This window comes from Tenebrio molitor, chromosome 5 (genome assembly GCF_963966145.1).
Source record: "Tenebrio molitor chromosome 5, icTenMoli1.1, whole genome shotgun sequence".
In the NCBI taxonomy this organism is placed as follows: Eukaryota; Metazoa; Arthropoda; class Insecta; order Coleoptera; family Tenebrionidae; genus Tenebrio; species Tenebrio molitor.
In genome coordinates, this window is record NC_091050.1 from 24,898,237 (window position 1) to 24,920,096 (window position 21,860).

Below are 21,860 nucleotides of genomic sequence, written 5' to 3' on the forward strand. Positions count from 1 at the left end.
ATCTATGTAGTATTTTTATTTTTTTAAATAAAACAACAAATGGCGGTTCTGAAAACAACCTTGTTTATTCTAATGCACGTGAGCTTATCGTACAAAACAGGAAGAAAAGGTATAACACAAGCTAAAAGGGATTATGAAACGAAAAATAAATACAATCAGAGGAAGTGCTCAAAGTGGCCACCATTCATTTGCAAGCATAACCGTGCCAGTCGCAAAAGATTCAGTTTAGAATTCGTAACCATTTCAGGAGTAATTGTGGCAAAAGCTTCCTGAACGCAACTCCTGAATTGTTCAATAGGACCGCACAGGCCAGTGTCGTGGACCACCACAACTTATCAATCGATGAGGATACTGTTGATCCAAAATTTCTCGAACTTGTCAACTAAAGTGTGGTAATGCGCCGTCGTGTTGAAACTAGCCGATAGCACAAAAAAGATGTGGAATGTCTTCAAGCAAATTGGAAAGTTCTGCATTCAAAAATTCTCCATTCAAAGTTCTGGGTGAATGTCTCGGGCTTACCGTGCAGGAAATTCAAAAGATCCCACCTAAAGAGGGAAGTTAGCTGACATGTAAACTAATCTCTATTGAAGACATACCACACGATTCCCTAATAGACCAACCCAGAAATTTGTATAAAACCGTTGCTGAAATGCTCTTGAAAATAGAGCATGTGGATTTACTTCATTTCCACATTCTCCGTAAATTATCAACATTTCCACATTCTCCGTAAATTATCATTTTCACATAATCCGCTGCAGAATACATGATGAAAGAGCACGGTTAACCACGACGGCGGCGGTACTAAAGCGATTTGAAGGAATACGAATGAAATTTTGACACTGACGTTTCTCAAAAGCTTCATAGCCGGTCAGTTTATTGAAAACGTAATAAAATATGCAACCTAGCAACAATTACGGGAAATAGACCTGGATGGCTTAAAATGTTTTGATTGGTCGAATTAAACTGTTCTTTTCTTGAATACCGTTCAACGTAGAAAAATTTTTCATTGGGATTATTTATTAGTCCTTTTATGAAGATTTCTCCTTTTTTCTCTTAGGCGCGAATTCTGGGACACCATATATAATGAGAAAAATAATGAAAAAAATTTATACCTCTTAATTTTGAGGATATGAGGGCTCAAAAGTTGCAGCTTTAATCTCGTTTATTTTCAATATTAAAAAAGATTTTGACTATTTGTCTTTTACTAGCCAGTGGCATAACAATTTTGAACGACTACTTAACAACGTACTGCTAAACTGTTCGCGAATTTTGAGGCACCCAGTAGAGGGATGCGGCACAGTTTTGATGCTTTTAGAGTGCAATAAAATGGAGTACCAGAACCTCCTTGCAATTCATAGCCTTCACGGCCTTCGGTAAATTCTTTATGGCATCGAAAACATAAAGAACGTGAGATACAAAAATCCCCGAATGCCGCTGTTAAAACATTTCAAAATCTCTCGTTGCTGTTTTTCCCAAACAAACACAAAACTTTATGGCATAGCGTTGCTTTTTTAATTCAGTCATTATAGAGTTTAGAGGGGAAAAATAGGACACTCACTTTATTTCACAACCAAAACCAAACTAATGGGTGATTCAAAATGGTTGTGGATAAATATGGCAACTATGTACGAAAATTTATGTGGTAACTCTGTAGGTACAGATAGAGACACGGAATTTCGGAGATCATTCTTCTGTCACTTCAAAAAATTGCGATGTAAATCACCGTTTATTGTCAACGTGACATTCGAAGGTCAAATTTTGAAATTTATTTTCTGTTCACGTCAATCGCATGTCAATCAAAATCATCGCGAACGGTTAAATTGAGGTTAATAATGTAAAGCCTATTTTACATTTTTTGACGGTATATTGACAGTGATGCCCGAAATTCCGTGTCTCGAACTGTACACTTGGCTGCAAAAAAACGGGAACTGTCAGAATAAAACTGACACATTTTTACATTTTTTTTCATAGTGTGAAACCTTCTTAGGAGAAATAGGTTAGAATTATGGTCAAAATTCAATGACATTTTAAAAAATAATTTGATAGGTATTGTCAAGTAGACATTTAATTGACAAATGGATAAAACCAAATTTACATAAGGAAAATTCTCTTTTCCCGTTTTTTTGCAACCAACTGTGGGATAGAGTTGACATTTCTTTGACAGTTCATAATCGCGCAATTTTGCGAATTGTCAAGTCAATATGCAATGATATAAAAAAAAATCACGCCTACGAAATGTCATGGGGTATACCCAATCCATACAGTTGCCACATACATTTTCGTACATAGTTGCCATATTTATCCGCAATCATTTTGAATCACTCAATATAAAACCCACATAAATGACACTTTGTAGTGTGACAGAAGCCTACCCTGTCTATAATTAATAATAGTTAGTCATTACTCATTAGATATCCATGGCACGGGGCCATAATAAATTAAATCCCATTCTTTATTGAAATTCCCTCATATATTAATACAGCGCCGGGCGAAGGTTCCTTGAAGACATTACTCGGGGTGAACGAACACCAAAGGTGATCGGTTATCATTACACATTGTACTCTGGTGTTAATTTCGTATGACGTCTGTGGTCAAATTCTAAATTACACCTCTGACCCCCTGGCCTTCTTGTCCTGATACGGCCATCAGTTGACCACAGACAGAACTTGAACTCATTACTGAAGATAACATTGTGCCAGTCTTATACACATTGACACGTTCATCATTGAGACCTATTTGTTCTGTGTTCCTGGGTCAGCGGAAGTCGAAACTATGGACGGTAAGATTCGAGTCCACCTAATTCGTCGAAATATGATACGCATAGAGACCATAAATGTCAAAGTATTGTCACCTAACTGACTCCAAGAATCGCGAAATCTCCGAGAGATCTTTTATTGACAAACGTCGAAGATGACGTTCTTCACGTTCGGTAATGACTTCGGACGTCTGCTGCCTCTACGAGATGTTCCTCGTCTATCCTTGGGTCAACTTCTCTACGTCCTTACAAGAGTAGTCTTATTTTTAGTCATCCTACGGGCAATTTCAGAAAACGACAAACCACACTGGCATAGGCGTACAATTCAAAAGGGCGTCACTGTTGGTGGAGGCTGTCTCTTGGGTTTATTGACATTGTAGGAAAAATAGTCAATTAAGAAAACACATTTGACCCCAGTTTAAAGAAAGTGAATTAAGATAAAAATTAAGAGTGAAGGTTGCCACGTAAAGTTTAATCATTTTCTTTCGTAGTCTGAGCTATCATTTATCAATTATTTCATAAGTAGGTAAATTAAAAAAATATGTATTCTTTCGATGTTTTGTGGTTTTGTTTTGGAACATAATGTAGGTAGTGTATATTTCTGCAATCAGAGTAGGTACTTTCAGAAATTAAATGCTTCAATATATTCCTTTGTTAGTCAATAGCTTGCATGACATGTATTTTTTTAACTTTCTTTGTTGGTTTAACAGTTTGTTGACACCGTCAACAGTGCTGCAGTGTCGGCAACGTTTTCGAGAGATTTATTTATTTATTATTATTATTTAAGTACCTATGTACGTTGCACGTAAGTTTGCAAAGTTAAATTTTTTGGAGTCATATTGTATATAAGTGCATGAGCACCTATATGCACCCAGGTGACTTATTCTATTCTGTTTTATTACGATGCTGTAATTTATAAATAATAAATAGTCATTCCGGCTATTTACGAAGTGTATTTTACATGTATAATGCTGTTAATGTTTTTACTATCCTTTTGTTTAGTTATTCGTCATGACCTCGGCACTGTACCGGACAGATAGATAGTAGGAGTTCTACTGTACTGCTAATAACCTGCACTCCAAATATGTAGTTAAATTGAAGGTTTTCATGTAAACCAAAAAGTTGGCACTGTAAAGTGTTTCTTTTAAAACGAGTATGTTGTCTAAATAATATAAAATTTGTTTTATCTGTTGCAATCTTCCACATCATATGTAACAAAATTATTCAAAAAGATGACACGATTGTATGATTCCATATTTCATAATTAAACACTTGCATGGAAACCTGGTGTAGATACCAGCTGATAATACATTTTATCTGTCGCCGTCTATCTTTTACTTCATCGAAGCAAATTTCAAATATTAGGTAAGTGCCGCTTAAAGAACAACATGTCTGTCAGACAGCTCTCTAACGAATTGCAAGAGATTGCAATAAAAGAACTTAATGAGGATCCTAAGAGAATTCCAGATGACCTGGCGCACATTAAAAATTGGCTGAAAAAGCAACCACACATTACTGCAAGAACAGGTGAGTTGCATTATGTCAAATGGGCTAACATATTATCGATTTACTTTAGATGATCAGTTTTTGTTGACATTTCTAAGAGGATGTAAATTTAGTCTCGAAAGAACTAAAGAAAAAATTGACATGCACTACACCCTGAAGACCATCACGCCTGAAATTTACACAAATCGTGATCCTCTCTCGCCTGAGATTCAAAAAGTCTTGGCTGTCGGGTAATGAACTTATTAATTTCATATGGAACCATCTTAGTGTAATATAATTTTAGCCCGATGTTGCCTTTGCCTAAGTTAGCTCATGCAGGAGGTCCACGATATAATCTCGCAAGAAATAGTCTCGTTTCGCAGCATGATTTAGAACAAGCTGACGTCTTTAAAGTCAGCGCTATGATACAAGACATTCTTTTGCTAGAAGACGATAATTTGGCAGTTGCTGGAACCACACTTTTACATGATATGTCTAATCTTTCCATGACACATATCATTTCGACTGTGTCCCCAACACTGGTAAAAAAAATCATGACCTGTGTCCAACATGGTTATCCTAATAGAATCAAAGGTGCAATCTTCTTCAACGTGACACCGGTTTTTGATGCGATCCATAAAGTATTTCGACCATTTTTGACCGAAAAAGTTAGAGATCGGGTAGGCGATAATACTGATCTCCCCCCAAAATGGGCATAACATTTATTTTTGTTTTAGATGCGTATATGTAAAACTTCTGAGGATTTGTTTAAGACCGTCCCTAAAGAAGTGCTTCCCGAAGAGTACGGTGGAAGTGGCGGCAAAATGGAGGACATCGTGGCGTATTGGAAAGCGAAAGTTGAGAGCTATCGGGACTGGTTTCTACAAGATGCGAAATATGGAACGAATGAGAAGAAACGACCAGGAAAACCAAAAACTTCAGAATCAGTCTATGGATTAGACGGATCTTTCCGAAAATTAGAAGTCGATTAATGTAATAAAGTGTTATCTTATCATATTACGTAAACTAAATATAAAATTGCTATAAACAGCTATTTACCAAGAAATTACGAAAATGACACGTTAAATGTCTGTTATTTTTTTTATAGATCCTATTATGCCATCGTTATCTTCAAGATTTTTGTGCATTTATGATCGCATATGGCAAATGACTGGTTTTTCAAAATGATTTTCAAAATTTTTCTTCCAAATAAAAAATAAACAATGCATTTTGATCATTTTCTTCAGTGATTTTCGTGAGTTTCTTATTAATAATTAAATTTTGTACTGAAACAAATTGGTTTCAGTACAAAATTTCAGATAAGTATAAAATAAAATTCACATATTCACGAATAATAAACACATGTATAAAAAAACTTATCGTTATCTTATCATATTTCCTATCAATTTAGAATTGAAGTTAAAAATGCAAAGTCCATATTTGAGTTTGTTAAATCAGATTTAAAACTGAATGAGGTTGAAATTCATTGGATATGTAGTTCCGAATTAAACCGTATTTAATCTATATTCCGTTAAATTGGAATCGAATCCACGCTCGATTTAATGAAATCACAATTCAACGGGATTTAGCTAGTTAGTATTAAATCTATACATCTATATACAGGTGTCTCAGAACTGGCTCCCCAGAGAAAACAGGCATGTGCCGACAACAAAAGAGGCTCTAAATTGAGTAAAATAAATTTTCTGATAGCTCAAATTACCGAGTTATAAAGTTTTTAATTTCACCAATCCCGGAAGCTCGTCCTCAGGTATTACTAAAAAATCCGATCGGTTGCTAAACAACAACAAAAAATCTATGATATCGCACAAATCAATAAAATGTTTGGGCAACTGGAATTTTGACGTTTTCCGATATAAAAATTCGTTGACGTTTATCTGTCATCAACATCAAGACTTGACAATTGCAAAAGATAATAACTTCGAAGAAAAACAATAAAAATGGCGATTCTGAAAAGAACCATTTATTTAAGTAGGTAATAATGTTAAAGCAGATGTTCGAAATGACCACCATTCATTTGTATGCACAATTGTGCTCTCCGTAACAAACTTCTTGTAGCAGCGTTAGTTATCATTTCTTCAGTAACTGAAACAAAAGTCTCCTGAATTCGAACTCTCAGATCAGCCTCTGAATTTATGGGCCGCCGATAAATGATTCAGATCTGGAGACCTGGCAGGCCAATGATGCGGTCCTCCTCGACCGATCCAGCGCTGTGGATATTGGTTATCCAAAATTTCCCGAACGTTTCTGCTAAAATGTGGTGGAACACCATCATGTTGGAACCAGTCATTTATGCGATAAGCAAGAGGTACAATTTTAAGTAAATTAGGTAGCTCCGTGCCAATGAACTGAGCATATCTTGCCCCCGTTAATCTTGCAGGGAATTCAAACAGTCCAATCTAGAGCAGGTGATTCGGAATTTTAACAAATGGAAGGATCCACCACAATTATACTTGCCAAACGATCGCCCAATAGCCCAGTCCACAAATTAACAGAAAACCTATGTTGAAAACCTCTGGGAAATAATTCTCTTGAATTTTCGTCTGCCCAGATATGAAGGTTGTGATAATTGGAACAACCTTACCGGCAAAATAGCGACTCATCAGAAAACAGCATCCGTGACAAGAAGTGTGGAGCATCGTTTGGTTTATTAACCATAGACAAAACTTTCGCCTAATTGGATAATCCTCTGGCAGACGGTGTACTCGTGTATAGTGGTACGGATGCCTCCTATTATCAGCTAGAACTCTCTGCACCGAACTCTTGGATAAACCCATTTCACGAGAAACTGTTCGAATACTCCGGGTGCCGTCTTCCTCAAAGACATTCAATACGGCTTCCTCGTGTTCGACAGTCCTTACATTTCTTGAAGAACCCCCAACTTCTTCTTCGAACTGGCTGCATCTGACCCGTTTCTCGACCCCGAGCGATTAATTTCAGGATTGTTTTATGATCCGGATGACTTTGTCTTTGTGGAAATTGTTCACGGTACAACCTTACTGCTTCACGTCCATTGTTCCCACATCGTGCAAAAGTAAGAATCATATCTACGTACTCAGAGGAAGAATACATGTTAAATGATACACTTGAATTAAATATCGCAGCGAAATTGTATAACAAATGTCAAACTGACGTAAACAATCATTCTAATAAATGTAGTGGACCAAATCTAATGGACAGAATTATAGAGGTTTACGGATAAAAAGGAAACCCAGGCAACGCAAAATTGCGATTATTCCACCTTAATGATGCTCAACTCTGAATGGTTAACTTCAGAATGTCTTTTCTCGGTTATCATTTCAGATAGGACTTTTTTTCTTCAAAATACACGTTAATATATTCGCCCTAAGGCTCCCTTTTTTCTCTGGGGAGCCAGTTCTGGGACACCTGTATATATATATAAATAAAATTGTGGTGTCTGTCTGCTATTTATAGTCGACTCCAGTTGCAAAAAACCATTTGTCATTTGCAACAGCATTTTTTCAATATTTTTGAACTAAATAAAGGCACAAAGGGACCTGAAAATCATAGTTTGGATTGAATATTTTCCATATAAGTACAGTTTTAAAGTAATTTCAAACGACTAATGCCATAAAATTGCTGTTGCAAATCCAAATTGGTTTTTTGCAACTTGAGTCAACTTTAGATACCGTGAGATCGGAAAAAAAAATTAGACTTGGCTGTGACCAAGAATTTCAGTTGGCAATTCGTAAAAATTTCAATTATCAGATGTTAGTCTTAAAAGTTAGGTTAGTGATTTTGAGAACGTTGATTTTCATAAAGGTGTGCATTATGTGTAACCGTCGGTTGTAAAAGAATCATAAGGAGCTCGAATCGTATTTACGAACTAGAGTAAATGTTCGAAATGTCTGCCTTCAGCTTCCAAACATAGGTGTTACTCTCTTCGCTTCATGTTTTCAAATGACCTTCGCAAAGTCGGGATCGGGGACATGAATTAAATTGCAGTTATCCGTAATTACTTGCATTAATTCGGGAATTGTGCCAGGCCTGTTTTTGAACACGTTGTTTTTCAGGTATGGAGAAACAAAATAATCAAGGCAAGTTGTTGATAAGTGGGATTCCAATACTTAAGCATTGCTTAGTACGACTGTGCAAACGGGCATTAGTGTAACATCGTAAAAAATAGTATGCAATACAAGTGCGAAAGGGCCATTATAAAACTCTTGTACAGAGTTATATACAGCGTGTCCCAGAACTGCCTTCTCAGAGAAAAAAAGGAAGTAAATTACCTAAATCTAAATGCGATAATATGAACTTTAAAGAAACAAACTCCTATCTCAGGCAATAATCGAGAAAAGACATTCTAAACTTGGTCGAGGTAGGATGACCGCAATTTTGCGTTGCCGGGGTTTGGAAGTCAAAATTCCAAGTAACCTCTTCGCTGATTGTTGCTATATCAATAATCAATAATTTTGCTATCCGATTTTTTAGTAATACCTAAGGACGAACTTCAGGGATTGTTTAAATTGAAAACTTTATGACTCGGTTATGTGAACTACAGGAAAATTATTTTAGTCATCTTGTACTGTCGGCACATGCCTGTTTTGTATGGTGAGGCAGTTCTGGGACAGGCTGTATAAAGTTAATTTTTAATTTGATTCGTACTTTATTTTGTTTATGGTATAAAGTAGAATTATTTTTAAAATTTTTTCTAATATCTTAGTTTTTAATTACTTTAGATTCCTAATTTGTTACTTTAAATAAGTGCATTTTTAAATGGTTGTAGCTACTTATTTTTGTTTCATAATGCTTCAGTATTTTCAAATAAAAATTCATCTTGGTATAGGTCTTTAAACTGACTATGAAGGTCCAACTAATAAAACTATAATATTCACCAAATGCAGGGAACGGCATTGTGTTGTTGTATTTTTTAAAGTATTCCGATTAAATCTGAATTTACTAAGAACGCTCTCTGTAGATGAGGGAATCAATATTCGTTCATTGCAAGCGGAGTTTCTACCTACTTTGTACTCTAAAATGTTCCATCTGCACTTAATTCTCATGGGGTGCAGCTATTCCAGTGGGTTTTGAGAGTCCCAGATTTGACAAGAATGAAGAATGAGACAAAAATTACCCTTATAGTAAAATATTTTTAAGGTAACATTACAATGAATCGGTCGGTACTACCATCTTCAACTGATGTCCCTTCGGTGAACAATTGAATATTATCGATTTATTAGTCGGGCCTTTAGAGTCAGTTTAAAGGTCTATATTGACGTTGTCACATTCCTTAATTTCCGCGAGCAAATACAAAGGGAAAAGCAACAGAAGAGTGGTTTCGTTTAGTATTTTGTTTATGGCACTCCTGATACAGAAGGAGTCGTAGTTCAATAATTCACGGAAGATGGAACGAGAAGTGTTAGAAATGTGGCCGACATCCTGAATCTATCAAAAAGTATTGTTCAAAGAATTTTAAAACACAATCACATGTACCCGTATCATTACACCAAAGTTCAACATCTATTACCCGAAATTATACACCTCGATTGGAATTTTGTAACTGGTCACACCAGAAATGTTACAAAACACTAGAAACAATTTACTTAGATGAGCAAGACTGTGCAGGCAAGTTGGTGGTGCACAATTTGAACATTTACTTTGAAAATTTGCTTTTCGTGTAATACTGTTTCCGTTTTCTGTTAAATGTCAAACTGACAGAATTTAATAAAAGTTGTCCAAACAATTCATCACAGTTTTTTAGCAGCAACGTCTAAAGTCATTTCCTCGGAAACGCATACATTTTGTAAAATTACTTTCAGGAAGGCGTGTGTGATTGGTTATCTTAAAATCTTTTCATTTCAAAACTAATATGCTTTTGACGTTTTTTGTTGTAGAATCCTTGTCGGATTAAATATTAAAATTCACAGTTAACGGCTGACGCGCGAGTTCTGGGACTCCCTGTATTTAGTGGGTTAGTCACAAGGCACAATGTTTTAACTAAAAAATCTCTATCTGTGACGACATTACTTGATATTAAAAATGTGTATAAACTTTACACAAGAATTAGCAATGTTTTGTTCAAAATAAGATAACTAATGATAAGCGGTTTTCCCAGTTGTGTCACAGCAGAAGTACATCTACAACTTTTAAAGCATAAGAGTAGATGAAGGTGTAGTTAGGTATAGTAATCTTCGCTTTTTTTTCTTCTTTTAATGAAAAAAATTAAACATTGAACTAATAAACAGTATGTCCTAAAAGTATACATCGTAGCTTGACTTTAAATTTTTTTTATCAAAACAACAGCTGTCAGTAATATATATTTTTTTTATTTTAGTAACCGTCATTGTAACGGCAATTATACTCAATTTCATATAAATGTGCATCTAAGCAAGCCATGAAAATCTGATTTTCTGTTGGTAGTAAAGCTAAAGCTAGTGACTTTGACTTTCAAAGTTTTTGTCCATTTTAACATTAATGATTTCAAAAGCAATGTTACGTCTTTTTACTGATTAAATTAAAGTAATTCTTATTTGTTTTTGTCTTTGTATTTTTACCAAGTAAAGATTTATTGGACATGACCTTCATAAATGTGACTTTTGTAATGTAACTAAATTAAAGGTGATTTTACAAATGCACAGCTCACTTGATGAACATTTATATGAAATCAATTATAGGTGCACTGGCTATGTTGCCGTCTAGTCTAAAATATTTTAAACCCCAATGACAAATGACGATTTTGGTACTAAGCTCGTTTACTACAAAATTTTGACCTTGATTGTGGCGTATTTAGATTCCCGTTTCTTCAAAAATAATAGATATGTATTGAATTTTTAAAATATTTTTCATCACTGCATGACACTTCTTGATTAAGACCTTTAAGGAAAGGCGGTACTTTTAGGACAGCCTATAGTTCATGATGTAGATAATTTGACATAAAGTTATATCTGATAATGCTGCATTATCTCGATACAAAATTTAGCTTCTATTAGTGAATCACAAAGCTAGTTAGTTTTTAATTTCAAGAAGATATGTTTTGAATATTGTGAGCAAGACCTACCTACAGTAAGATGAATAAGAAAAAACCGGTACCGTTACCCAGATACAAAAAGATGAAGATACCACAGGAAATTGATACAGTTTATGAAAATTTATCAGAAGGTAACACAACATTTAGTAGCACTGTATATTGTACAGTTAGTGGAGACAAATGTCGCGAAGAAGATGTAAAACAGACAGAATCAAATTGTGAAAGAAGCTCAGAAAATACTTTCATTCCTGTCCAAGAATTGAATGAGAATTTAATGCACAATGACGTGTACGCTAACTGTGAGATTATTTCTAATGTAAACGATGAAGTAAATATCGACTGTGAAAATCAGACCAACACACTAAACCGGAGAAAAAGTGAACTAGAAAGAATGTTATCAGTAAAATCCCAAAACAATTTCTTGGATAAATCAAAAAAAATTATTCGCAAAAATACTGTTCTTAGTCAGTTTTATGTAGATATAGATGTAGATAACGTGCGCTATGATATACCAAGGAACGTTGTCACTACAGTTTTAGAGAAGAGGTCTGACGATGTAAAAAATGAAATAGTAAACATGAGGCATTCCTTTTCGAAAAATGATCCTGAAGTAACTATTGCTAAAAGAACATCCAAATGTGAGCAAGAACATTTTAACAACAATAATCAAAACAAGAATCGATGTGTACATTGCGACAGTGGAGACAAGATGTACAGCAGTTTTATAAATATAAACATTGGACAATGTTCAAACAATTCATTAGACGATGATAATAATGAAAATGGAAATGTTCAAGAATGTTTGTGTATTCAAAATGACACAGTTAGACTATCTGATAATAAATGTTTTAAACCTGCTGATGACAGAATAACACCTAACTTAAAGTCACACTCGGAAATAAGGTGAATCTATTATAACAAAATTTATTTGTACAGTTTTTTTTATAATTTTTAGAAAATCAGTTGCTATTGGTAATGATATCTAATTGAGAATTAATTTTAGCGAGAAACGTGCGCTAAGGGAGTTGATAGAAACCGAAGAAATATATATCCTCCATCTTAGACTAATTGTTGAGGTGAGTGAATGTTTTTTACTTTTTCTATTTTGGACCTTTAACACAGTCAGTATAATATTCAAACGGGCTTCAGGAACATTTACTTAAATTTTTAATGTTGTCAGTAACTCACAGTGAGTAGTTACTAGGTGACCACTGCACTTCACGACAACCTAAATTCAAAACTTGCAATTGTTCGTCTAGTTACCACTGTTATCAACCCTTTATATCTGCCAAATTAATTTTCCTAGCATTATGTTTTGATTTTTTTTTAAATGTAAAATAGGGGCAAAATAGAAAAATATTGTATTACACTCGTTTTATAAGCCACTTTGTCGCACTTGTCCTCAATGCGCTCGTCATGCACTAAAAAACGCGTGCGATAAAATGGTGTCTTATAAAACTCGTATAATAAATTACTATTCTTTCCAAAAAGTATATTCTATTTTTGTTTTCAGGGGTACCTACCATATTTACAGTCACGTACGCCTAAGTTTCTTCAAGAAAAATTAGCGTATGTGTTTGGAAATATAAAGAACATTTTTGAAGAAGCACAAATATTTTACCTTTCGTTGAAAGAAGACATTGAATCTGTGGATAAAGTTGCACATTTATTCATCGAATCCGTGAGTAAATAAATATATTACAATTTACGAGTAATAAGTATTAATATTAAATTAATTTTACAACTACATGGAGCATAGGCGGTTGTTGGCACTTTTTCCGAATTGGTATTCTCACAAGTAGTTTAGAAATTAATAGTACATAGTTATGTAATTTTATCAAAATCTCTTTTGTTGTCGTTTCCATAAACTTAAAATTTATTACACAGAAATGATTTTTAGGTCAACTATCTAGATTTGTACTCAGAATATTCCAGAAATAAACCCAGATCTGATGAATGTTTCAAAGAATTTTATGAAACTATTATTAAGGTAACTAGGAAAGTGTGTAGTACAAGTTTATATACTTTTTATTTTATAGGGGATAGAAAATGAGTTAAGCGATAAGCTGGGCTTGGCTAGCCATTTAATGTGCCCAATACAGCGACTTGCGAAATACAGTTTGTTAATGGAAAGTATTCAAAAAGAAGTAGAAAAATCTGGAAAGTCAGTAAATAGTATTGTCTCAGCTAGGTGTATGATAAAAAAAGTTATGCAAAAAAGCAACGATTTGATTGCTATTGATTCCATCACAGATTGTGAAGTAGATTTGTCCAAACAGGGCTCTTTTATAATGAGAGGACTTTTTAATGTAATAAAACCAAGAAAATTTCAGTGCATGGTTTTTTTATTTCAAGACATGATAGTATTTACTGAAAGAATTTTTGTAAGTATTTTGTTTAATAAAAATTTTAGTGTTCATGAATACTTTTAGAAAAGCATGGAACAATTCCAATATGTTGATAGCATAAAAATGGCGAATTTAAATCTCAGAGATAGTGATGATAAATGTTCAGTCTTTTACTTAAGGGATTACTCAAAAATAAGGAAACATGATGATGATACTCGAACATACGTTTTAGAAACTGACAATCTGAAAGTCAAATACGATTGGGTTAAATTTTTAGAAAGGAAACTGTGGTCACAACTTCTTGACGTCAAGGGTTTTAATGTTTAAATTATTTGGAGACAAAATATTATTAACAATTTGTGTTGCAGAGAATCAAAATAAAAATGTACATGATAGTGGCCACCATTTACTAAATGAAGTAGGATCAATCACAACTCTAAGACGGAAGAATTTTGCTAAAAGTACCTATGTAAAAGATGTACCTAAATTAAATGATACCAATTCTTTTATTTCAGAAACCGGCAATGCTATATTCTACGATTATGAAGACAGTTAATCAAAGATTATTATTGGACTTGATTGATGAATAAATTCTGTGATATGAAGTGGAATATGTACATATTAAATTTTGCATTTTATAAAAATCCTTTAATTGTTTATAGTATGAAATATGTATAGGAATACTTTTCGTATGCTATTAGAAGAACGTTCATATTATCAAATATTTAATTAAATGAAATAAATAAGTTAGGAAGAATTATTAAATTGTTATACCTAATACAGTCAAAGTGAGGAAGGCAAAGCTCTTCGTTCACGCGAATTGCCTGTTGCAATTCAAGTGAACGAAAGCGGCCTTACTCTCGAGTGCTGTATTTGGTTTTGTTCGATACCTCCTTAGAAAGTGAGTCTGTAACTTTGTATTCAAAATTTAGATAAAAATAAATCACGTTTCTTGACGGATCTGTTGCTATGGAAAAACATAAAATACAAAATGCACAAAGTTCCGTAACGTCAATAAAGTGGTAATGTGCACGTTGTGGAAATTGTGGAAATGGATGATATGTTCCTGATGATGTCCTGGAAGAGGCAAGTGCCGCGAGGTACCAAATGTTGCCTATAAATCAAAATTATGTTATCAGCAAGAATTGGAAAAATTTACTAGTGAATGAAAACCAGTGAGTGAAAGAGAGTGAACGAAAAACGATGATCGAAAGTGAAGTGAACGAAAGAGAAACCTTCAGCCTCTGGTAACTATGGATACAGACTCACTTTCTAGGGAGTTATAGAACAAACGTTTTTTATTTTTACATTAAACTTGATTATCTCGAAAACTGGCAACGTCATTGACATATTCTGACATATGGTCGAATTCAAAATTCCAACCTCTATCCAAATACGACGAAAAGAATGTGGCGACTCATAGTGTGAAAAGAAAAAACGTTCGAAAAACGATAACGATCTGAACGAATTCACTTTTACAAAATACGGGATTTAGATTTAACTTTTTATGACTGAAAAGTAAGATTTTTATTGAATAGAAGTAGAAATTCGACATGGTAGATGAGCATATAAACGTGGTTTTCCCGTAAAAACCACGCCATGAGGAAGAAATGACTGTTCATACCTGAGGATTGACCAATTCTGTTTTCTGCTTACCACCACTCCATGTGCTCAACTCTATTGCTTACCACTTTAACTAAAGTATATTTTTATACTCCCTTCTTTAAAGTGCCACATTGTACACTGAAAAATAGTGTATAAAACGTCACTTTATTTAAAGTGTGATTATGATTGTTCATTAGTCACGACTTGATGTCCATTGGGCGTTTTCGAAATATTAAACAAGCTCGAAGTTTCTTTAAACACGGCTTAAATTTTTTGAGCACATACCAAATTGATTATTTCAACACATATAAACTTGATTATTTGACGTTTCGCAGAAAAAGTATAGAATTTTATTAAACACTCGCTAAGCTCGTGCTTAATAAAACTCGTGACAAAAAAGGCATTCATAAACCTTGTTGCATAATCTACTATTATACATAAAAGCATTAAGCAATTGCAGGAAAATTAAAATTAAATTTACCCAGAATCGAAATTGCATCAAGAGCCTAGTTATCTGATGATAATATATGTAGATAATAAAATTATCAAGACAGGTGAACGTCATTCACAATCAATTTAACTGAACATACGTCAAGTTAAAATTTTGAAAATGCATACCTATTTGCAGGTTGCCTTGACATAACGATAATGTTTTAAAAGGATCACTAAATCAGTTTACCTACCTGTTGTGCCTTTTTTTATAATACATAGCGTAGTGTGCAATAAAATTAACTACATACATATTTAGTGCACACTCATTAGAGTTATCGGATAGCGATATATTTTTCTCATGATAGCATACTGTTAACCTGGTATAACAGTACTCTCTCCTCAATTGATATGTGTGTCATATCAGCCACGGCCGTTATTTATTAACGGTATTCCATATATATTCCATTGCTATGATATTACGCATTTAGGCCACAGATCACTCGTAAATTTTATTAGTGATGTCTGTACAATCGGATTTCTTCCACATTACCCTACATTATTTTTATTGTTGTTGCAATTTGTGTTTGTAGTTGAGATTTGGACGGCGATTATATTTACCTACATTTGGTTGGATCATACTATTTATCGTTGTTGTTGGCATTTATGTATTTTTTTTTTGATCTTGTATCATATGGTCGTATTTGTTTTCTTTTCTTTTCAGTTCACTAATGATTTTCTTACTCTCCTCTTCCTCTTGGATGTTGGATGCTAGTTGTCCTTGATCTTTGTGTTGATTTTACTTTTTACCCATTTTTCCATTGTTTGCGTCACTATGGGAGAGTCACTGTTCCATATGTTTCATAACCAGTGTCCGGACGAAATAGTACCGGACAAGTCGACCAGTACAACTTTGCGTAATCCCTCGCTCGCACATGAACACGATTCAGCTGGTTCCCTGTTATTGAAAGCGAACCAGCTGAATCGTGTTTATATGTGAGTGGGGTATTACGCAAAGTTGTACTGGTCGACTTGTCCGGTACTATTTCGTCCGGACACTGTTCATAACTTTTAAAATGAATTGAAGTTTCTTGAGAAGTCGCATTTATACATTCAGACTAATCAGATTTGAGTATTTTTTACTGAACAGCCAATCAGATCTTGATTATACAGTCGTGGTGATTTACTGAATTCAGGCATCATGAGCCCCACATGATTCCTGGAAATAATTTTTATTCGGAATCGTATTGTAATATGCGTAATATGCGTATTCCTAACCTTATACGAGGGCGGAAAGTTAACCATTCCTTTTTATGTTTACTTCCCTCTGTTGGTTAGTAATAGACCACTTCCCGCCCTGTAGAGGCGGCCTTACACCAAGGCAACAATTGGCAACATGTTGCCTGCAACTTTTTTTAGTAATATTGCCGCTCATTGTTGCCTGCAACATTTTTAGTAATGAGCGGCAACATTACTAAAAAAAGTACAGGCAACATGTTGCCAATTGTTGCCTGCGTAAGGCCGCCTTTAGGTATAAGTTTTTTCCAGTGGCGTACACAAATTGTCGAAAAACGGTAGAAATGAAACTGCACCAAACTAATTGTTTATTTGCTAAAAATGTAATCATTCCAAATAAAATAGTAGGTATACAAACCTCGGTGGGAATGTGTTTCATTCCTGTCTCAAGCATTAGCTCACCTGGGTTACTCCTTGGTAAGCTATCTTAGCTCTCGGCAGGAATGAAACACCTCGGTATGTAATCTACTATTAGAGTGCGCACACTTTAAGGAGAACACGTTGTGTGTTGTATCGTACGCTTCGATCGGTACGATTATACGATGAGTGTTAATAAATAATATAAACGGATTTAAACTTAACAAAATGGATTTATTTACGAATTTATGACAAGTACAAGGCGTCTTGAACGTTTAGCTGCTCAAGTAGAAGTGACGCTATTCGATACAGGTTTTGTGCAGCCCCTAAAGAAGCTGCAAGGGTAGCGGTCATAAACCCCCATCTGTGAGAAATATGAAAGAAAATGTGGGTGGTCGAAGACACGTTGAGTCATCCAAATCTGTCAATGATGTTTTGTCCAGTGGCGAATCAGTAACGTTTTGAAATGGGGGCACGGTAAATACGCTTTTATTTTAATTATTATGATATATTCAGCATTGGAAAAGAAGAAAAGACCTGATTCTAATGGAATAGAAAGCAACCCAGAAATCACGATACACAACGAAACGAATACTTCCAATGGAAATCGCAAAAGAGCACTAAGGTACGCCGCTGACGCAGCATGCCGGTCAACGGTTCGTACCTTTCTACCCCTAACTTTGAAAAATTGACTCAACTAACGTATTCCATCTACAGCGCAACTTTATTGGTGTGTTCTCAGTGTTTTCAGTCTACACGAAATGCTGTATTGGTGTCCTTGAGAAGATATTGGACCAGTTAATGCTTCTGATGCTGGTGTTTGGCGAAAAATGCCACATTCATCATCTTTATCTTGAATGTTGTTCGGAATCTCCTTCCCTTTCTCCAAAGTTTTTGCACAATTTGTAATGATGTTTTCTGTCAAGCAACAAAAAAATACAATTCGTATCTTCTTCTTTATTATGTATCAAACAAAGTCCAGTTAAGCACCTAATCGAAATAATATGAGCAAGGAGTAGTTCCATGACTTTTCGTTATTTTGCAACAATGCTCAAGGATTAGTTCCAAAGTACATTTTTAAACGTTATCGAATTGTTTCAAACGTCTACGATTTATTTGTCATCTGAAAATATTAATAAATAAAATAATATAAAAAATCAGTACTTATCAATTCCTTTTTCGTGTTCGTTTCCTGAGATATATAACCGGGAAAGTGGTATATAACTAAATATATAAACTTTCCTGGTTATATACCTAACTTGACATCTGTCAAAGATAACCTCAAAATTTACAATAAATTAATGTTTTTTTAGACTTTGCCTAAACGAACACGAAAAATGTTATTCAATATTCGTGCGTTGTCAGTTTTCAGGTATTCGGCCTGTTTTGCAGCACTTGGCTGACGCCTCGTGCTTCAAATTTCAGCCTCATACCTGAAAAGTGATTTGAATCAATGAAGATAACTATTCTAATTCATTTTTTGGTAGTTGGTAGTTTTTGTTTCAAGATTTGCCACGTTAATTTCTAACTTTGTTTTGTTTGGGTCGGCTGTTGGCAATTGTCGCCGGTAGCTCAGTCTTGGGGCGGGGTAAGAGGACGAATCAACCTGACCCAAAAAGACGAGATGAAAAGGGCGCCAGGATCCTCCGGCACTGCTGTTTCGAGAGATTCGGATCCGATGATACTCCGGGGTCGATACCTAAAATAAAACGAACGTGTCCGAATTGATCAATTTAATTAAAATGAATTCCCTGGTACAGTGATGTATGTACAATAATGAATGATGGAAAATGAAAAATTGATTGAAAAATATAAAACAAATTATTGTTTAATGTTTCCCCGAAAAAACAAATAATACAAGGGGGTGGTAATGTTGACGATAAAGGTAAATTACAAATGCAACAAAACAATACAAAACCATAGACGGAAATGGTCCTGACCGGTAACTGAACGAATAAAAAAAAATAACCGAAATAAAATTCCCGGGTCAGCCGCCGACGATACTTGTACAAGCCATAAGGCAACTCGGAAGTTACCGGGGTCGGATTTACAAATAAAGAAATTTTCTAAATAAAATCACACTAATTCGCGACACAAGGAAAAGAGACAGTAAAACAAAAAAAGGTATGTTATTTCCCTGCGAAAGTATTGCGACCTGGAAAGACGGAGATAACCCGCACCTCGACGCGAACAAAATGGAGGCTCTATTCCGGAAGGTTCGAAATTGTTCGAAATTCAGACGGAACGATCTGACCTGAGCCTCTCGGGGTCGCCTTGAGGGGGTTAATTCGGCGGTTCCGCTGCTGGCTCCGGGAGAGGCGAAGGGTCCGCGCGTGTCCTCTCCGAGCGCTGGTCCAGTTCGACAGAGCGAGAAAAAGAAGAGCAGGAAAGAGAAGACTCCCAAGAGCGATTCTCACAGTAAAAAAAAAGACCCTTTCATGGAAAGAGGAAAACGCAATAAGGATAACATACGGCAGAAAAACTGTGACTTACTCAGTCGACGTGAGGTCTTTTTTGGGGCGACGAAAAGTCAAAAAACGTCCGTGACTCCCAAAATCCGGAAATTCCGATTGAGTTGGGGTTCCCAAAGGTACGCTATCCAGCACGAAACGGAGAACCACACAACTCTTCAGATGGGCACAGGAGACTTCGTGAAAATCCCGAAAATCGGTGCGATACACAAGAAAACTGTGCCACGAAGTTCATCGAGTCACGGTACTTTTACGAAAAAGGAAGAGCGACATCGAAACTGGAATTTATCACTTACCCCAAAAAAAGTCTAACCAGTCTCGGTGAAGAAGGAAAACGGACCTTAACGGCTGTCGACAGAAGGAGAATCGGGAACCGACAGATGCGTGCGTTTTAGAATTTTCGATCGACATCGTCTCCAGGTGTTCCGGGAGACGAAGAGAGTCGTCAATGGAGGAAGTAGGTAGGACTAAGAGATCCACGAAGAAAGGAAAAAAATGTCTAGGGACGAGAAGGTGAAGGAATTTATGGAGTTGGAGTCCAAAGAAAAGGGAAAAGTAAGTTAACGGTACATTCAGACGACTTACCCAACTCCGATAAACTCTAGGCCGTGAAGAGAGAAAAAGATAGGAAAGAGCGAAATTTTTCTGGCACAGGGCCAAGGTTCGCAGCCTGACAAACCCGACGGTATGTAGCTACCATCCCGCTGAAATTTTGAGAAAAAAGGCACGGTTTCAGCTGCCTCTTCAGCTGAGGCCAAACGTAAAAAACGAAGAGAAACCGACAAGGAAAATTCAAAGAGAAGGCAAGGTGAAAGAATTAACGACAACGACTAGCGAACGGGATGGAGAGGGATCGGGAAAAAGGGACACGAACAATACAGTCGCGGTAACATGCGGTTACTCTCGGCCTAACTGTGAGCGAGAGTTTACTCAATTGGTTACTTTTGAGGTTACTTTCGAGGTGTTCGAGTAACGATGGTGCATCCCCAAGCATTAGTGGAATCCATGGGGTTTCCACTCCGACCAAATCCGCAAAAACGAGGAAACGAACGGAACGGGATTTTCGAACCGTGACAGATTGAACAAATATATATGTAATATACGGGGTGATCAAGAAGGACTTTTTAAGTTGGTAATGCTGAATTTTATTTTTAAATGGTACAGCTGGAGTAACTTCCGGTTGTTGACGGCTTCATACTGACAGCCGCATCAGTGACAAGTCAAATTTGACATTAGAAATTAAATTAAACATAATAATAATAATAATAATAATAATTTATTATCCAACAGTAGGTACACACTACTAATTACAGGATAACATTATTTAACTAAAATATGCTGGTGAATCGTTCGAGAGAAGAGTTAATTTATGTTTAGAGCAAAATGAGGAGCACTTCGGAGAATTTCCTTTAGTTAATTTTTAGATTATTATTCCACATTCCAACTTTGATTTCTTTTTGCTATTAATTTTTACTCTCATAACTTACCATTTTGTCGTTATTAATGCTACGTAAGATATCTGTCAAATAAACCCACAAAACATATCCGGTTGCAGTGTTGTAAATAGCCCAATAAAAAAATGTTCTTAATTGTATTGCCAACTTAAACAGTCCTTCTTGATCACCCGGTACAAAACACACACTACTTGCATTCTGTTAGTGTAAAAATTAGAAATTTTATTTCGGACTTTGAAAACCGAGAAGTGTAAGAGTAGAGAACTCAATTCTTGGGTACCAATAAGTTACATGTGTACTGTATTATCTATTATTTGTACTATCAAACCATGACGTTCTTTATCTTTGGGTGTTTACCCAACGTAATTGTGACGCATTTAGGCCAATCGTCCGTAACTCACTTAACAAATATAAACCGTTTTAGAAAATTTGTTTGCTCTTAATAACATAACTGTTATTGATATACATACTTACAAAATAATTGTATAATGTCTCACAGCTGAAAATTGTTGCACCTAGATTTTAACAAATAGTTAACTTTACACATGTTAGTAGGTCCAACAATATAAATAAAAATGAAAAAGTGTATGCAATTTTTTACTAAAGATACCTTTATTTCTTCTTTTTTGCCACCTATTATGCATTTCGGAATAT

General features: G+C 35.3%; 2 protein-coding genes and 1 long non-coding RNA gene across 6 annotated transcripts; 2 read left to right on the plus strand and 1 right to left on the minus strand.

The window, feature by feature from the left end:
- The first annotated feature begins 2,631 nt into the window (after positions 1-2,631).
- LOC138132175 (retinol-binding protein pinta-like) lies at positions 2,632-5,327 on the plus strand. 2 transcript variants are annotated; one of them, XM_069049578.1, is made up of 5 exons: positions 2,632-2,779; positions 3,758-4,282; positions 4,332-4,491; positions 4,545-4,920; positions 4,978-5,327. In XM_069049578.1, exons 2-5 carry the CDS (start codon positions 4,144-4,146, stop codon positions 5,230-5,232), a joined length of 930 nt encoding a protein of 309 aa, XP_068905679.1. In that variant the 5' UTR covers positions 2,632-2,779; positions 3,758-4,143; the 3' UTR covers positions 5,233-5,327. The 2 variants fall into 2 exon arrangements, with proteins under 2 accessions (XP_068905679.1, XP_068905678.1); XM_069049577.1 differs by having other exon boundaries at positions 2,647-2,779; positions 4,121-4,282.
- A 4,750-nt stretch (positions 5,328-10,077) lies between these two features.
- LOC138132173 (rho guanine nucleotide exchange factor 25-like) lies at positions 10,078-14,238 on the plus strand. Of its 3 annotated transcripts, none has more exons than XM_069049574.1 (9): positions 10,078-10,398; positions 11,199-12,149; positions 12,250-12,322; positions 12,760-12,927; positions 13,147-13,236; positions 13,286-13,630; positions 13,679-13,907; positions 13,963-14,055; positions 14,110-14,238. In XM_069049574.1, exons 2-9 carry the CDS (start codon positions 11,287-11,289, stop codon positions 14,148-14,150), a joined length of 1,902 nt encoding a protein of 633 aa, XP_068905675.1. In that variant the 5' UTR covers positions 10,078-10,398; positions 11,199-11,286; the 3' UTR covers positions 14,151-14,238. The 3 variants fall into 3 exon arrangements, with proteins under 3 accessions (XP_068905675.1, XP_068905676.1, XP_068905674.1); XM_069049575.1 differs by having other exon boundaries at positions 11,246-12,149; XM_069049573.1 differs by lacking the exon at positions 10,078-10,398 and having other exon boundaries at positions 10,418-12,149.
- A 3,256-nt stretch (positions 14,239-17,494) lies between these two features.
- LOC138130374 (uncharacterized) lies at positions 17,495-21,852 on the minus strand. The gene is made up of 2 exons (XR_011159585.1): positions 21,817-21,852; positions 17,495-21,721 (listed from the first exon to the last, which is right to left on the minus strand). It is a non-coding gene; the product is annotated as an uncharacterized lncRNA (long non-coding RNA).
- Positions 21,853-21,860: the final 8 nt, after the last annotated feature.

What these genes read in the sequence shown, in the direction of transcription:
- LOC138132175 (XM_069049577.1), top strand. An exon ending in CAAAAAGTCTTGGCTGTCGG is followed by an intron (nt 4,492 to 4,544) that starts GTAATGAACTTA and finishes ATATAATTTTAG; the next exon opens with CCCGATGTTGCCTTTGCCTA. An exon ending in CCGAAAAAGTTAGAGATCGG is followed by an intron (nt 4,921 to 4,977) that starts GTAGGCGATAAT and finishes TTTTTGTTTTAG; the next exon opens with ATGCGTATATGTAAAACTTC.
- LOC138132173 (XM_069049574.1), top strand. Translation starts at nt 11,287, where the DNA reads ATGAATAAGAAAAAACCGGTACCGTTACCCAGATACAAAAAGATGAAG. An exon ending in TTTATGAAACTATTATTAAG is followed by an intron (nt 13,237 to 13,285) that starts GTAACTAGGAAA and finishes TTTATTTTATAG; the next exon opens with GGGATAGAAAATGAGTTAAG. An exon ending in TATTTACTGAAAGAATTTTT is followed by an intron (nt 13,631 to 13,678) that starts GTAAGTATTTTG and finishes GAATACTTTTAG; the next exon opens with AAAAGCATGGAACAATTCCA.